This window comes from Monodelphis domestica, chromosome 2, assembly GCF_027887165.1.
Source record: "Monodelphis domestica isolate mMonDom1 chromosome 2, mMonDom1.pri, whole genome shotgun sequence".
Classification (NCBI taxonomy): domain Eukaryota; kingdom Metazoa; phylum Chordata; class Mammalia; order Didelphimorphia; family Didelphidae; genus Monodelphis; species Monodelphis domestica.
In genome coordinates, this window is record NC_077228.1 from 396,388,435 (window position 1) to 396,407,025 (window position 18,591).

The 18,591-nt window shown below is 37.7% G+C and overlaps 1 protein-coding gene across 6 annotated transcripts in view; it reads left to right on the forward strand.

Moving 5' to 3' along the window:
- The window catches only part of TPD52L1 (TPD52 like 1), a 199,922-nt gene that overhangs the window by 84,680 nt on the left and 96,651 nt on the right, over positions 1-18,591 (forward strand). For 2 of the 6 annotated variants that reach the window (XM_007484507.3, XM_007484511.3), the window contains exon 1: positions 8,900-9,089. The exons of 2 other annotated variants lie outside the window; for them this stretch is intronic. In XM_007484507.3, coding sequence (XP_007484569.2) covers positions 9,053-9,089 — 37 coding nt within the window. In that variant the 5' untranslated portion in view covers positions 8,900-9,052. Of the gene's footprint in view, positions 1-8,898; positions 9,184-18,591 lie in introns of those variants that run through there. 2 more of the 6 variants (XM_056818722.1, XM_007484509.3) reach the window with 2 other exon arrangements.

An 18,591-nucleotide genomic window follows, 5' to 3' on the forward strand; every position in this document is an offset into this window, starting at 1 on the left:
CAGACTTTCATTTTATCTTGCAGGTATCATAGTTTTCAAAATGTTTCTTCATTTTTATTTTCTAACAATTAATTTACTTGCTCATCCTTCTCTAATTGATTTCCCCTTTTTTGGGATGTGGGGGGAATTGAAAGGGGATCTGTGTTGATGTGGGGAACACGCTAATATATGGCAACTCCTTCTCCCAATGCAGTTCGGTATTTCTTTTATAATTTACAGTTTAGGGAGTTATCTTAACTGAGAAGATTAAGTGACTTATGCTTAGCTATACAGCATCTATCTGAGGCAGGACCTGAGATAGATTAGAGAGATAAATGGACGGACAGAGAAATCAAGCTAGGTACTGTGTTAAGCCTTGGGGATGTAAATACAAACAAGCAAGACAATCTCTGCCTTTAGTGAACTTAAAATTCTAATAAAGGAAGAAAGTATATTAAGGGCATCTGGACGGAGGTAGGACCATTTGCAGTAGTAGAGTTTGGGGCTGATGTCTAGGAATTGAGGTGAAACTGTTTCTGGTCAAAATAGAATCATCTATCAGAGCCCAGGTTTTTCCCCCCAGAATTGCTTAAAAATTTGTTGTGATAATGGGCAGAGTGGAGGTAGCATGGTTTGAGACTGATGACTGGGAAGAATGAGATGGAAGCATAGTTCCAAGAAAGATTTAGATCTCAGGATGTTTCCAGGGGCAGAACCTGAGGTTCTAGTGGGCTGATGGCTGGGACATATAAGTGGCATGGTTTAGAGCCTAGTGACTGTTGAAGTTCTTCACACAATTTAGTATGTCACACTGACTTTCATGATTTCTCTATCATGTTTTATACATGGAATAGAAAGAGTACTAGATCAGGAGGCAAAAAGACTGGAGTTCTAAATCCTGATTCGGTTATTTGCCTTGAGAAAACCATTTAACTTCCCCTTCCTCAATTTACTCCTTTCTAAAATGAAGAAAGTAGACTTGATTGACTGGTCTCCCATTTCTAAATTAATGTTTTGATGGTTCTCCTTAGTTCTAATGTTCTATGGTTCATAGTCCCTTACTATGGACTATAGACATATGGAATATGCATTTTATTTTAATGAACCCAAGTTCCATTAAATGGTCACCTGATATTTTAATTATTTGTGGTCTCTCTAACTAGCCCTCAGGGGAACAGATTAAATTGAGACTCCTCTGCAGGTCCATCCTCTTCTTGGGGAAGAGTCAGTGGTCTTGGTGAATGATTGGATTGATTGGGAGCATATTAGAGACCTGAAGTGTTATACTTTGGGGTATGCATCATGAAGTATTGAATAGTGACTACTGCAACAGGATGAAAGAGAAACTCTTGATAAAATTTCTACCAATTACACTTTATAATAACACTTCACAAGGATGTTGGCTATCTTAGGACAATGCTTACTAGGTTAGACTGGTACTTTGGGTCTGAGATTGCAGTGAAAGAAGACATTTCATAGTTCTTCTAACAAAAAGTTCATTTTCTCTTAGCCTTAGCAGTTGGAAGGATATCTAGATGAAAAAAAAAAAAGGATATCAATGGAGGATAGAGCAGTTACAGTTAGAGAGTAGCTGCCCTGTCTCTGTGCTGTTATGAGGCATATTTAATTGACTTGTGACAATTGGGGAGATGTAGAACTTCCATTTAGGCCCAGGTTAGAATTGTTCCCCCAAATTTGCAATTTTTCCAAGTGTCTTTGCTGTTCAAGGCACTCCTATGATTTATCCATATCGTTTTACTTTTCTAGCTTAATTTCAATATTGCTAGTAGCCTCTTCTAGTTCCCCGAATCAGGAAGAAAATATATCTTTGTTGGCTTTGTTTGGCTAACTAAGTCAAATTAAAAGACCTATACAAAGACTTTCTTTTGGGTTATTTCTTTTCATGTTTGAAAAAAAGAATTATTTTTTTGGGGAAGCTATTTATCTCTTTGCTTTTTTTTTTCCAGTAGTTTCCTGAATAACCTCTAAATTAGAAAACAGAAACTAAACCTTTCCCGCAAATAATTGCACTGACCTATGCAGTGAATATTTCAATGCATTTTTAGCAAACAGTTTACAGTTCTCTATAATGCTATGTCACATGTTCACTTCTGGTCACCAAATTTTGTTAGTTACATTACTGTGTTGAATCATGTCCAGGATAATGAGGAGGCTGTAGACCATAAGCAGCACTGGAAAAACTAGGAATATTCAGCTTAGGACATTGAAGAAGAGACATCTGGAAAAAATATGACAGTTCTCTCTAAGAATCTGACACACTGTTATGGTCAAGAGGGAGTTGAATTATTATTCCATTTGTCTCCAGAGGGTAAGAGCAATAAGTGGAAGTTAAAGAAAAATAAAGATTTAAGTTTGAAAAACTTAAAATTTTCAGACCTATTCAAAAGTGGAAAGGGCTACTTTGGGAGGTGGTGGGTTCTGGTTCATTGGAAGTCTTCAAGCACGGGGTAGATTGTCACCTGTTGGCCATATTGTTGTTGTGTAGTGTAGTCATGATTCTTGTTTAGGTATAAGTTCAACCAGATGACCTTTGACATTCTTCTAAAGCCGAGATTCTGCAACTCTTGAAATTCTTTTTGTCATGTTCTTAAAATTCCAAAGGACACAGAAAAAAAAATCTGCTCATGTAAATTTTATGTGTTCTTGTGCAGGATGTTTACTTATATATAGGGTTGTCTCCAGAATTGTGAAGATAAAGAAAGAACATTCTGTGTCCACTTTCCTTTGCCTTTACTCCCAGAGCTACAAAGCAATTTTGAACAATGCATTCATATTTTATAACATAATTTTAGTATAAATGTAGTAGGCAAAAGTTTAGAGAATCTAGACCTTTACTCAAATTGACATAATGATTTTTAATTTTTAAAAGTATCCATTTGGTCTCCTATACCTAACATATTTTCCGTTTATTTTTCATTTAGTTTAAATACTCCATTAAATAGGTCTATTAAGGCCCATTAAATGCTGCTTCTTCCATGTATCCTTCCCAGATTCCCTTAGTGAGAATTGATCCCTCTCATTTAAACTGAATTGTCAGAGCCCTTCATTTTGGCCTCTAAAAATTCTATCCTCCAATTTGTATTACACATTTGTCTCAGGTTTTTATTCCTTCTCCTTGCTTCTCAGTTAGAGGTGGCATAACATAATGGAGAGTGCTGGACTTGGAGACAAGAAGATCCAGATTCAGGTGTCACCTGAGATACTGTGAGAGCCCCAGGGAAGTTATTTAACCTTTAATGGATTCAATTCCTTCATCTATAAAATAGGGAATTGAACTGAGTAATCTTTAAATTCCCTTTAGCTCTAAATCTATAGTCCTAGGATGCTCTGAAGTTTCTATAAATTGTAAGTTCTTTTAAAAAAAAAAAACCCTTACCTTCTGTCTTGGAACCAATATTCTGTATTGCTTCCAAGGCAGAAGAGTAGTAAGGGCTAAGCAATGGGGGTTAAGTGACTTGCCCAGGGTCACACAGCTAGGAAGTGTCTAAGGCCAAATTTGAACTGTAAGTTCTTTAAGGACAGAAGCCAGGACTGTTTTATTCAATACCTAGTACAATATGTTGACTATATCAGTCAACAAAAGTTGTTAAGTACTTACTGTGTGCTAAATATTGTGATAGGCACTGGAGATACAAGTAATAGTAATAGCTAAAATTTATATAGCACTTACCATGATTTATGCATTGTGCCAAGTGCCTTACATTTACCTCATCTGATCCTCATAAAACCCTGGGGAGTAGGTGCTAATTTTTACAGATGAGGAAACTGAGGCAAAGATAAGTAATTTGCCCAGGGCCACACAACTAATGTCTGAGGCCTAATTTGAACTTGGGTCTTATAAGATAAGAGAGATTCTACATTGAGAAGGACAAGAGATCATCTCTTGGAGAGACCAGCTGAAGAGAGAGTGGAGGAGGGGCAAAAGAAGGAGCTGGGAATTCTAGGAGAGAATCAGAAGCTTGAAAATCCAATGGACAACTCATTTCTGGCTGTCTAATACTTTGAAGTCTAGAAACAATATGATCTTTTCATTGCACTGTACCAATGACCTGAGAACCAAGGGAGGTCAACTAGAGATATAGGCTTGAACTGGGAAAAAGAAACTAGTCAGGAGAGAACCCCTGTGGTCAGCAAAGAAATCATAACACTTTAGTACCATATAAGAGCTCTATAGCTTCCACAGGGAAAAGCACCATGATGTTTGGCTAGTAAAAAGAAAAAAGCCAGATCCAGACAAAGCTCAGGAAAAGAGACATTATCCAGCCCTTGCCCATGCAGCCTGATGTGCCTATGAAAGTTCCTTTCCAACTCGGAACATCCAGGCTCCAATCCAGCATCCCTGCAGACATGTCCAACAGTCCAGGGGTCTCTCTGCACAGATCATACAGGGAATACAAGGAGAAACTACATATACCATTAGTGTACTTAAATCTCCATCCAGGGCAAGTTCTCCTCAGGTGGAGGAAAGAAGGGATTGTACCTCACAAGATAAATGCCCAGCCATCTCCACACACAGGGATGAGGGATCTGCAAAAATCCAGTTTGTAGCTTCTGAGGCAGACCCTGAGTGAAAGCCAGGTGAGTGCAACATCCATACCAAGGCTGCTAATTGAGGCAGCCCAGGACTCCAGAGATGGAGAAGCCCCATCCTTTGACCTGAGAAAGAGCATTGAAGACTGCTTCCCAAGAGGAGGGCAAAGACCACCCTCAAGAACCATTGCCAAGGGGAATCAGACATTGTCCACTATGGCCAGGAAAGAGAGGGACAAAAACATAACTTAATATCATGCCTCACATGTGAAACCCCAAAATGCCTTGACCAACTCGGAAGAAACAAGCTCAGAAACCATTCAAGACTCAAACAAGATGAAGTGGCCCGAGTGATATAGATGAACAGTAAACCACAAGCAGCATGCTAACAGTTCATATCAAACTGATGCTGAGACATAAGCAAATGATAAAGAGGACTGATTCTTAAAACTTGAAAGATAAAAAAAACATTACTCTCTCTAACAAGAAAACTGTCACACATTCAAAAAGCTTACTGCAACAAAAAAACTCTACACGCATTCTCACCCACACTCACAGTCTCAATCACTCTTATACACCCCCCACTCACTTGATCAAACACAAATCTTACATGCACACACATTTTCACACACATGTTCCAGTGAAGAAAAAAAGAGAATCTTCAATCAAGAGCAGACAACAGGCAAAATATGCATCCAGAACAGATGAAGAAAAGCAACAAGAAGATCATAAACAAAAGAAAAGCTTCCAGGACCAGCAAAGGATCTGAATGAACTATAAGGGACAGATAAAGAACTTTACCCAGGAACAATCTGGTATTAAGATCTTCATGGGACAGGTCATGTAAGATAGTGTGCTGTGAATATATTAATAATTTCACATTAGGGACATGCATCCAACATGCACTCAGCTCTGGGAAAGATGATAGATCCCTTCATACAACATGTGACAAGGACATCTGTCAACATGGAGTAAGTATGTACATGCCAATACGCCATATCTAGCACATGACCACAACACACACTGACTTAGGGATCCTGTTGTAAATAAACTGGATCCATGGTAATAAAAATGTAAGAAATTGTAGATAAAGCCCTACTAGGGCTCAAACAGATAAAAAGAACTGAAGGACCCTTTTGTTTGGTTGATCCCAAAAAGCAGAACTCTTGTATATATGTAATATATGTATGCATATAATGTAAATCACAGGGAAATAATCTCATCTCATAGAGATTATAAGTAGGGATACCACTAACAACGGAAGGACTCATAAAATATAAGGCTAAGATTAGGGACAGTGAAGTCAGGGCTGATGAGGGAAGTTTGACTTTTAGGGAGCCAGCAGCAGGGATAGAGCAGAATAAGAACAAAACAAAAGTAAGATTTTAAACCAGGTTTCAACTAAGTATTAAAAATAGCAAAAACAAAATAGTATAAGGATTTGCAAAGTTACTATAGTTCAAATGTATCAGTAAGAGATTGTTGCCAAATAGCATTTAAGTTAAATTGTTGCAAATTGTTCTGGGACATTGTCCAAAAACTCTTTATTTAAATGAATCAAGTCCCTGTAACTGAGAAAACATTCTACCCTGACCCTTTCCCCCATAAATCCAGTCTTAGAGTAGGGTTAGTTAAGAGTAAAAGATAGTTTAGGGAAAATAGATTTTTTTTTTTTTTTGGGGAGAGGAAACAAAAATAGATAAGACAACCTAGTGGTAAGAACAATAGCATTAAGTAACTTGTTTAACCTCAGTGCATTGTCTGGGTGACAAAACCCACAAGAGGAAAGGGGAGATTTGTAAAATAAGAGAAGAGAGATTCTACATTGAGGAGGACTAGAGATCATCTCTCCAAGAGACCAGTTGAAGAGAGTGGAGGAGGGGTAAAAGAAGGAGCTGGGAATTCTAGGAGAGAATCAGAAACTTGAAAATCCAGTGGACAACTCACTTCCAGCTGAGAGGTAGAGGAGAGAGGTGAATTCCCTGAAGCTGAGAAGCCTATTTCTTTGGAGATTTACTATCCCTTCTGAGACCCTGAATACCTCCACTAAGACCTTCAGTTACAGCAGTCTAAAATCCTCAAGTGGGATTGTGGATTTGGACTTTGGAACATAGCCATCCACAGACCCTTTTCTTGAGATTTTTCTCTTTCTCTCTCTCCCTTACCTGTCCCTGGATTCATATATTTCAAGGTTTAGCTAGTTAAGAGTAGGGACAAGAAAGCAGTTGGCAAAAGGGAGAGGTCAGGGCTAAGAAGCCTGTGACCTCCAGACTTGGAGGTGGAGGGGGGGCAACCTGCAAGAGGGGATAATCTATAGGACTTCCCTTTTTATACACTTCCCAACCTGCCATCCCCTTCCTGCTTGAACCTCAATAAATTATCTGACATTTAAGATTTAGGTTTGGACCAGTCTCTTAAACAACATAGTTATGGGGATTGAAGATTTGGGGAGGGCCACACCTCTCCCCAAAAGAGGGTTGACTTCCAGATCCCAGTGATTCAAGATTGTTTGATCAAAGGAACTGCTATCTATCCTTGGCAGTTAACCACTCCCAAGGCCCTGAAAGGGGTTAACAGTTAATGTCCCTGGGGGAAGCAGAGGCATAAGAGATCATCTTGCCTCTCAAGGACAGATTTGACCTCAGGAGCCTTGGGCTCCTCTGAGGGAGGCATCCTGCCATTTCACTGAGGCAATCCCACTTTAGTCTCCTGTCCTCCATCTTCCAGAAAATATCTCTGTGGAGAGCTTCTCCTTTTCTCCAAAGGGACAGGACCTGGTTTATCTCTCCCTGGAAGTAAGGACAGAACAATCCTTTCAGGATCTATCACCCCTATTCCCTCTTTCTCCCCACCCTCTCTTCTCCTTCATTACAGTCTTCATGACTTTAGCACCAGCACTCTATCCCTTCTACCACCGCACTATAAAAATTTCTACCAGCAGGAACTTACATTCAAATGTCAGAGATAGGGGCATATATAAGCATGTATAAAATCAACACTAATTAGTTTAATGCAAGGTAGTTTGAGAAAGAGGGCTCTCTGCCATTTAAGAGGACCAGGAATGGTTTCATGGAGGTGTTAAGCTGCTTTAAAGGAATAGAAGCATTTTGAGGCAGAGATGAGGAAGTAATACAAAGGCATATCATAGGTTCTCTCTATTTACAATATAAAATGTAAAAAAATTCATGTTTTGTTAAGGTTAGCCCACATTTCTAAATCAACACTGTTTTTACCATGCTGTTAGGTAGTCTCCACGACTACATATGTATGACAGAAAAATGAGATTAACAAGTTGTTAATCAAACTCTTCTGGTCTCTGTGTTTGCACTCATTCAAGCCAGAGAAGGTCAGATGGAGACCCTCAGTGCTTTGAAATTAGACAGAGTCCAAAGTTAGTGGAAGAATTCCAATAATTTCCCCCCACATTCCTTCACAGCACAATATTGTTATTATCCTAACCTAGTGTGGTCCCTGTCAATAGAAGTTTTTTGGATCACCCCTTTTCAAGGACATTTAGAAAGAGGATTGTGTTATATAGGAGATTGAACTGGATGACTTGTTAAGTTCTATTCTGTATGGATCTGTATGGATCAACAAAAGATGTGCTAAGGAGTAGAGAGTTTTATCTAGGGCCCAATTTTCCCCTAGGGTAGAAGCCATTGGAATTCTACCTTAGTTTATGCTTGTTCCCTGCTTGAATGAAAACAGTCAAAGACTCACATGTATGTGTTTACAGTCCAGAGGAGGCAGAACCCTACAAGTTCTGATAGATGCTGATTATAATAGGGGCAAGGACCAAATTTTGGGAGTCAGAGAGGAAACAGAAGTTGGGTAAGGGAAGATAGTGATGATAGATATTGTCTTGACCTGAGCCCTTGGTCTGAATCTGAATCTGAAAGTAGGAGTTGAGATGGATGTCTTGCTGGCTGTATAAATGCTGTACTTAATACCTACTTAGAAGAAGTGGTGTGAAAGAATGGAAATGATCAGTTTTCCTTTCTTTGTGCTTCACTTTCATCCTGTTTCCTGCTCCCTTCAGAGTATTTGAATGCATTGTTACAGTGAGCAAAAAATGGACCAGGAGCAAGGCAGGGGCAGAAGTTCCAAGGCTGGAGTCCTTGTATTTTCTGCCCTGGAGGACCATAGAAAGTGAAAAGGAAACAGAGTGAACATTTTATTTTGCCTTCTATGTGCCACACAAATGTTATTGCATTTAATTACTTCCCTTTCTCCTTCCCCTGTAGCAGTTCTCTATCCTAGAGGCCCTGTATAAAGAAAATCCTGTGCTCCTTTTCTGATTGTAGTGCCATAGACATTCTGGAAGCACTGTTGGTTCCTGGTTGCCAGGGCAACCTCTCTCTTGCATAATAGATCCCTAACTCAGATGATGGCAGTTGTGGGGCCAAGTGGGCAAGTTGGTGTTTCTCTGTTCCCATAGTGTGGCTAGCTAATGTGCTGACATCTTACACATGAAGAGAAAAGGAGAATCCAGTTGGCAGCTTTTATTTTTAATGGACTAGTGATGGAAAGGAGTGGATACATTCTCTATTCCTACCCAGGTCACTAAAATGATACCACTCCTTGACCTCATTTCATTTTCTGTGAAAATAGAATAGTCAAGTTTTTAAGAGCTTGAAAGGGGACCGCCTATGGGTATGTTTTGATCACGTAATTAATTCCTTAATATAACCTAGCTGGTTGTATAACAGATTAAAGGATGATTCACCTGAAGCTGGGTTTTATTATATTTGGAGGAAGGGGTAAGGAAGAAGTTACTAAAATAGGCAAAACTTCCCCCCCCCCAACAAAATAAAACAACTATCCATAAAGAGCCAATATATTCTCTTAATCTGTGGGTATTATCGGATCTTAGGCTTAAAGCTGGAAGAGGGACCTCAGAAGTCATCTAGTGCAACCTTCTCTTTTAAAAAACAAGGAAAATGAGGTACAAAGAGGATAAGTTGTTTACTTCCTCTATGGTCAATCAGAGTCATGTGAAAATTCTAAATCTTCGAACCCTGCCATTTGTTTGGAAGATAAGCATATCCAAAGATATGGTAGCTTCTGTTTTTAAAGAGAGTGGTTTTTCAAATTGAATATCTCAGGGAAGAAGCTTTACTGTAGGCTTAAATGAAATACATAAATATTTTCCTTATCATGCTACGGTGAATTTGTTACCTTTGTTAGAGATGATATGTATAAATGTGCAAGTATTTTGAAAATCATAGCATAGCAGAGCTGGAAAGACCCAAGAGACACCAACCCTTTCATTTTATATAGGGCAAATTGAGGTCCAGGGAAGTAATATATGGGAGGAAAATGAGGCCTAAGAAAGTAAAATAATTTGTCTAAGGTCAAATATTTAGTTCATAGCAGAACTAAAATGAGCTCCTAAAGCTGCTGGCTCCTTCCTAGTCTTGTGTTCTTTGCACCACACCTAGAAATGTGCCAATAAATTTTAACTGGGTCTCTTTACAGTAATATCTGTTTACAAGTTTTTATTGATGGCTTTTAAAATATCAAAATAGTTATGATCAGTATTATTCCTTTTGCAGAGAGCCATCATATATAACAAATCATATTTTTTAAAGTCCAAAAACATGTGCAGTGCATTATAGCTATGGATTGCCTACCTCCATGAGGAAGTGAATGGGGGTTTATTCTCAAATAGTCTTCATTCAAATTATGCTTAATCTTTTAAATTTCATTTCATTCACTTGATTTTTTCTTGTGGGGTTGTTATTTCTATTTCCATTGTTGTAGTCACGATATATGATTTTCTTAGCTCTATTTGCTTCACTCTGTTCATGTAGATCTTTCCAAGCTTCTCTATGTTTGTCTTTGTTTTATTGTCAATTATTTTTGCTGTATAGACCATACATTTGGCTCTCATAATTTTCATTTAAACCACTCAGAGATAGTGTGTTGTGATTTCAAGTTCTCTTCAAATTCCACAGCATCCTCCATCTCATTATGTGTTAGATTATTTCCCAGCATATTGCAATATTTATTCATGTATGTCTGAACCCATTTACTAGTAGAGCTAGAGGCCACATTTCCTTCTACAGTTAATATTTTACTTATTTTTTCTGCTTTGGTTTATAAAGTCTTTGAATTTTCTTCCTCCCTGAGATCTTTGGTAATTTCAGGGTCCCCCCCATCATTTCCTCTTGTTGCTAACTTTCTGACTCTCTTCTGATGGTGTTTCCCTCTGGACTAGATCTAAAATCTGTTCAGTCTCTTCTCACTCTGTTCAGGATTTGCCTTCTTGGTCACTACTCAGTGAGTTTTGGGGATCAGAACTGATAGAGGTTAGATGCTAACCTCTTTTCCTCAGACTTAGTGCTATCACCCCAGAATCTTACCCATCTGTCACCCTCCTCTTTATTACCCCCTCCCCTTCTCTGTTCCCTGGATAGCCCTGTCCCTTTTTTTCCTGTTCTTTTGCTATTCTGCAGAAATATTTTGCAACCAAGCATGTTGTTACCATGGCACTGGTCACTGAGCTAAGAGCAGGTAGGTGCTGGTTCATAGTTATTGTTTTTAAACCTTAATTTTGGTTTCAGGTGTCCTAGACCATGGGGAGAACTGAAGTTACATTATCTTTGGCACACAATTTCTTTTTTGGAGAGGTTGGAGAGGTGGTGGGGATCAGAGATAATTTCTAACTTTCCATCATGTGGCCTGGAAGACTCAATATGCATTTACATTTTCTCTATCTTCTATACAATACAATAAATCAAGACCTGATTGGCCTTGTTTGCTGATTTCTGAGGTAGAAATGCTCACATAGAATTTTAATAGCTTCTGTGGAAGCTGGCTCCATATACCTTCACTTGATGTTTTTAAATGTTTATGCTAGACCGCATATATCACCTTTGTTTTTAATGAAGTTACTGAGGCCTTCTTAGTTTGTAGATAATGAACTGAATGCCCCACAGTAGTTTGTTTTAACATGTTAGGTTGGTTGCCTATCTGCCATTTTTCATACTATAACAGAGACAGCAAGATATAAAACCTCTTTGAGGATATGTTTCCAAAGTGGGTTACTACATTTGGGGAATAGGTATAATCTTTTCAGTAACCTAATGCTGTGATAGATTATATATAATATTATTTGTCAAATTTAGTGTTTAACCTCCACAATCTTATTATGATTATTATGCAAAAACTTTTATTTCTAGTTGTCCCCTTAGAATAAACTAATAATTTTTACTAATAATTTTAATGCTAAATATTGGTTTTAAGGCAAAAGAGTGGTAAGGGCTAGGCAATGGGGGCTAAGTGAATTGCCTAGGGGTCACACAGCTAGTAAGTATCTGAGGTCAGTTTTGAACCTAGGCTTCTGTCTATAGGTCTTCCTCTTTATCTACTGAGCCATCTAGCTGCCCCCTAATTCCTCCCTTAGGATAGTTTTTAAGAATTTTCTAAAATTATTTCCCCCCAAATTAAATTTTTGATATGCCCAATGTTTTTGAAATTCAGTATAATTATTAGAACTTAGCTTCTTTTGTAATACATTATATAAACATAGTATTTAGAGATGTAGCTTCTTATTCAAAAAAGACTTAACTCAGTTTAAGTCTTACTAGAGTGAACACTTGGTAAGAAGAATTGTAGAATTGTTTGGGGATAATAAAGGAGTTACCTAAACTATTGAAATCAGGTCCAGATACTAATCAGTTATAGCATATTAAAGTTGGAAAGCCCCTTATAGATGACTTCTTCATTTTGTAGGTGAAGAAACTAAGAAACTAACTAGAGAGGGAAATGTAATAGCCAGTTTTTCATAGGAGTAAAAATAAAATCCAACTTTTCTCGATGACAGTTGAATACTACTAAGGGTCTAATTCTCAGCTGGGAGTTATTAAAATAGAGAAAGTTTTCTAGAAGAGAGTATGGATTAAATAGTTTTAATTGATAAGTGTTTACTCATTTGTTATAAATTACTATCTTCTATGGAACTAGTCACAAAACTATTTTAAAACTTATCTTTAATTTTTTTAACACAAAAGATTTATTAAATTGTACCTTAGAAAATGGACAAAAGAAAAAAATCCAAAATTTCAGTACATTCTGAATTTTAAAATAGGCTGCTCTTTGACCTTAGAAATAAATTTTCTCAAGATTAAGAGCATTGTATGTTCAAAAGTATTATTTATTCATCTAAGTTTTTTTAAACCCTTACCCTCTGCCTTGGAGTGGTAAGAATTAGGCAATGGGGGTTAAGTGACTTGCCCAGGGTCATAAGTGAGACTAGACATGAACCTAGGACCTCCTGTCTCCAGGCCTTGTTCTCAATCCACTGAGCTACATAGCTGCCATTCATCTAGTTTTATTAATTAAATCTCTGTGTCTTTTCCATATGCAACACTAGTATATGTTTTTAGAGGATTGATACTAAGTGAAGCCTAGCCCTAAGACTTTGGGAATTATGACTAAAATGAACTCATCCCTCCTAGAGCTTATTTTCTTCTGGAGGGATAAAATGTGGAAGCAGATGAGGAAATACAAGATAATTTGAAGAGAGGAAAGGAGAGGTAGCAACTAAGCTGAACCTTGAAGGAAGGAAAATAAGAACTGTCATGGCTAAAAGTTTTATTTAGCATCCTTGAGATGTCCAAGTATTTCAGAGATATGACTACTGTTTAATGGCTTATTTGGTTTTGTCCTAAAAGTGAACCTTACTTACATCATTGAATAGCTACATAATTAAAAACATCATAGAGTTAGAACTAGAAGGGAGCTTATAGGTCATCTGTTGCAACTCTTCATTTTATAGATGTGGAGGCTGAGACTCAGAATGGTTAAGTGACCTGCCTAATAGTACACAGATAATAAGTGACAATAGTGGGATTTGAACCCAGTGCCTCTGGTTCCAAATTTGGCACTCTTTCCACTTTATTAAATTATTTGATTCCTAAATGAGGGAGGGAAATTGGAAAAGAACTGAAAAGTGACCTCAGACTTGGGGCATATCCTTAAACATCATCCATTCACTTGTTCATTCAACAAATTGTTCATGTCTACTGTATATTGAACACTGTTCTAGTCACTGGAGAAGATAGAAAGTTGGAGGAAAATGCAGTCCTGGACTCCCTGAAGATTACTGTTTAGAAGGAATATGAGATATGAACACAGAAAACTACAACATATAATATTGCAAATGCATTAGTGGGGCATAAAGTTATATATGAAGTCTGAAAGGAAATCAGGGGAAATTTTCTAGAGTAGAATTTGAATAAAAATTTTAAAGAATAAATAGGTATTCGTTGAAGTAGCTAGATGGCAAGTGGTTAGAGTGCCAGGCCTAGAGTCAAGAAAATTCATCTTCCCGAGTTCAAAACTTAGTTTCCTTATCTGCAAAATGAGCTGGAGAAGGCTATGGCAAACCACTGTAGTATCTTTGCCAAGAAAACTCCAAGTGGAGTCACGATGAGTCAGACACTGAAAATGACTGAAGCAAAATTATTCAAGTCAAGTGAGGGACAGGGAAAGAAAGAATTTCAGGAAGAAAGACAAATTAATGCAAAGACAAAACAAAAAATGCTCAAAAAACCCAGGATATGTTCATTTTTTAAACCCTTATATTCTGTCTTAGAATTAATACTTAGTATTGGTTTCAAGGCAGAAGAGTGATAAGGGTTAGGGGATTGGGTTAAGTGACTTGCCCAGGGTCACACAGCTAGGAAATGTCTAAGCCCATGTTTGAACCCAGGACTTTCTGTCTCCTGACTCTCTACTACTGGATCACCCAGCTGCCCCTGCACAGAGTAATCAATGTAGTTTAACTAGAACATGGAGTATAAGGAGAGGAAAGTAATACTAAGTCTGCAAAGGTAAAGTGTTCTAAATTATGAGGACTTTAAATACTAGGCTCAGGAGTTTGAACTTAATTTGGCAGACCCTAAAGGGTCTCTGAAGATATTTGTATAAAAAAAGTGATGAGAAGTATGAAGTAATAGGAAATTCTTGCAAATGGTGCAAGTAGAAGTTAATGAAAACTTGTACTAGAGTGGTGTCAATGGAAGTAAAACGAAGAGAGGGACATGAAATAATATGACAATAAAATTAAAATGACTTAGGAACTAATTGACTGTGGGAGGTGATGTTGAGAGAGAGAGAGAGAAGGTTACAACACAACCCTAAAATTTCAAGCTTGGAGTCTGGGTGAATGGAGGGAGTACTATTACAAATAGTAAATTTTAGCATAAAGCAAGTGTAAAGAGAAGGATGATAGGTTCAGTTTGGGATATAGCAAATTTGAGTTTCTAGCAAGTGATGCCTTGTAGGATAGTGGAGATATGTTGCTCTAGAACTAAGAGAATTAATTCATTTTTGAAGAGGTGATAGTGGTAGCTGTGATGGTGAATGAGAATAAAAAAAATGACACATCAAGAACCACATTGACATTAAGAGCCTGAGGAGAGGGAGAAGACTGGAGGAGACTGATGGAGGAGCTAGGGAAGCAGGAGAGGACCAAGAGAGGAGGAGTGGCTCTGAAGCTAAAACAGGTGGGAGTAGCCAGCCTTAAGGCTTGGAGATCTCTTCTGCCTCTCTGAAATCCTGCAGAAAGGGTAGGAGTCTGGGATGCTTTCAAAAGGAGTTTATCGACTTGTTCAAGATGATGGTTTAAGGAACATTCAGAGCTCACCAAACCCACCTTCAGAATCTCACAAGAAAACCAAAAATGCCTCAAAATGAATTCTGGAGTGGTGGGACCAACAGGAGACAGGGTTCCTGCCCAGAATGCCATAGAGGGACAGACAACAAGACATGTCACTGAGATAGGAGGAAGAACTCAGTCAAACATACCAGAGTGATACAGCACAAATGGCAGGGGATGGAGCAAGCACAGCCATATTCAGACTAGCCTTAGCAAGGAAAGAGCAGAAACTTGTATGATACAGTGCAGACAGCAGTGGGAGGAGCACAGCCCAATGAGATCAGCTGTGCACAAATGACATCTGGACAGAACAGTCCAATCCAGGCACAAAATAGACCACAAAACAAGCTCAGGACAATTTCTCCACTCCAGAAACAAAGTTGAGTTTTAGCATGTAGGCAAAGATATGGGGGGAAAGTCCCTCAAAATGACCACAAGATAAAGAAAAAGTTCTGACACTGGAAAGCCATTTCAGTGACAGAGATGCCCAAAATGCAAGCTCAGAAGAGGATAGAATACAAAATGAAAACGTGTGAAGCCTCAAAGAAAATGTGAAGAGATGTAGGCCCAACAAACTCTTAGAAAAGCTTCAGAAGCAGATAAAAAACCAATAATAAGAGATTTCATAGAAAGATTTCATAGAAAAATAGTGATAGGAAAAATCAGTAGCTTAGAACAAACATTCACTAAGTAGCTCCCTAAAAAAGAAAGTACAAAACCTGATTTAAAAAGGAGTTCTCTAAAAAGAGAAGTACAAAATGAAGATGAAAATGGCTCCCTAAAAATTCGTTTTGGACAAAAAAGTTTATGTATGTGTCGGGATAGGAGTGAGGAGGAGTATGGCAATGAGCTGAGTAAGAGGAATGAATACAGAAAAGGAATGAATGGATTTTGAAGGTGTTATGTAATTTTGACATAAGACTGGGACAGCTTGTCTTTTTCTTTTATCCTACTTATTTTAGCTCAATCTGTAGCAATTGCTTATGTACCTTGTACATATGTCAGTTGTATAGGCCAATTACATATAACTACCTATCAAGAGTTCTATATTCCTGGCAAACAGGTTTGTTTACTGTTCCTAGCTCTAATACTCCCCATTACAATAGTCCTTTATTGCTTTTCCTCATCACTTCCAAAATTACTTTGTTTTGTACTTTGTATTTTCTTATCTGTACACATTTTCTTAGAGTTGAATATAAGCTTTATGAGGGCAATGTATTAGGTGGTTATTTCTTTAGATGAATTATGGTAATGTAAGATTTCTGGGCAAGCCTACAGACCAATGAGATAAGGTGGAATCAGACTCTGTCTCCCTCCTCCCTTTTCCTTCCACTTCAGTTAGTCTCTTCAGTTGGAGTTAAACTGGGATTCAGATTGAGTAAGTTTCCTTAATATATGATAGATAAATCACTCTCTAAAGTTGTTAGAACAAGGATTTATTTTAAGAAAGGGGAAGGAAAGGGAAATTGGATAGGAGAGAGGGGTTAGAACTTTCCCTGATGTTAAGTAAAGCCTAAATTGAGTAATAAATTATAGAGTCTTAGATGAGGGGTGTGGCTAACAGTCTTAAGGATTTTTTGAGTCAGTTTTTGATAATGTGGAGAGAAAATCAGTAACCAACAAGGAAAGGGATCTTCTCAGTTCTTCCTCTTTCAAGTGCCAAGAGAAAGAGATTTTTCCAGCAGTTTGGGTGTTTCTTTTAACTGTCTTCTCCTGGTCACATTCTCCTATGGAATGCTCCTTGATGAATAGCTCTTCACACTTCCATCCATTGCCTCTGTGTTTGCAGGTTTTTCTTCAATATTATTCTCTCACAGCAAAGAAATGTTTTATTTTTGCCTATATATATATATATATATACATATATATATATATATAAACCTATCCTTAATCTTTATTGAATTGAATTTTGTCATTTATCCATCCTTTGTACTTGTCAGAGCTGTGTAATAGCAGGTAATGTTGATGGCCTACTTGCTTTACAAGACCTCAGAGCTGATGTTCCCATTATGGCAATTGGTATTGTGTAAAGGTAATAAGTGATATTAATAAGACTGTTGTAAGAGTTATATGTCTTGTCAGGAACAAGCTCTGAAATACGGCAGCTCTAGAGGCTTGGATTTTGTTACTACTCAGCACATCTTGAATTTCTCCTGAAGCTTGATAAGTACTTTATTTCCCTTCTCCCTTTAAAAATGAATATTCAATTATACATTTTTAGAGGAGGATTTTGAGATTCTTCTGGGAAGCGGAGTGAAGCTTTAACATTAATTTTAATAATTTTAATACCTCTTGAGTGACCTGTGATTTCATTGTTGTGGCTACTACCCCCACCAGTACAGATCAGACTCTATGACTTAGGAGATGGTCTTTTAGAATTGTGGAGGCAGAAAAACCCATCATGGTTGTAAGGCCCTTTGAATTTAGCCAGGTTGGTCTTCTGAAAAGTTAACATCTTGGAAGGATCTACCAGAACTTGAAATTCTCCAGTACAACCTTCAAGGACCCCTGGTACCTTCACAGCATAAGAAAGACTTTAATGGAGGAATTTTAATAAAAATAAAAGTTATATGTTCTAATACATCAGTTAAAAAAACACATGGTGATACTCTGGGCATTTGAACTATAATTGCATGCCATGACAAAGTCATTGAGTCCTTTATGTTGTTAGCATGAACGTTGTAATCATAAAACCTACAGTTTCAAACTGGCATAATTGAATTGTTGCCGTTGCATAGATTTATTAAAGACAGATGATAATTTAGAGCATCAAACTGATTATGTTTGGAAGATGTAACAATGACCCATATTTGATGTTCTTTTCTGGGCAGACATAAATGTCTGGGGCTACCCAAGCTCACTTAGACTCTATGCAATAGCTGTTAGGATTACCTAGTAGAACCTCTTCATGGAGAGATCACAAAGCAATAATGAATCAAATGCTAGACTGGACACCCTAATTCAAATTCTACTTCCAGTAATTCTCACTTGCCTCTCTTACCAAGCTATTTGCTTCATTAACTATGCCATCTTTTTCCTTTAAGTTTGTGTCACCTGTCTGACAATTCCAGTATTTGGTTGGCAAGACACCCCTAAAATCTTGTTAATTAGAGCATGTTTCAGTGAGCAGCAGCTTCGCCTATGTAAGGACACTGGGAAAATTAGAACTATTAAGGACAGAGACTGTCACTATCCCCTATTGTCACATGGGAATAACTCCTGTTGGACTTATGTCAGAGACTAGCTGTGAGACTCAGATAAGTTGATACAAGTCAAAACCTTTTGCATACTTTAAAGCACTTCAAAAACCATCAATTATTTTTGTTACTTATTTCAGACATAAGTTCTTTGCCTTTAAACTATAAAACCCAGGGGGTGTCGAGTAGGATTTCTCT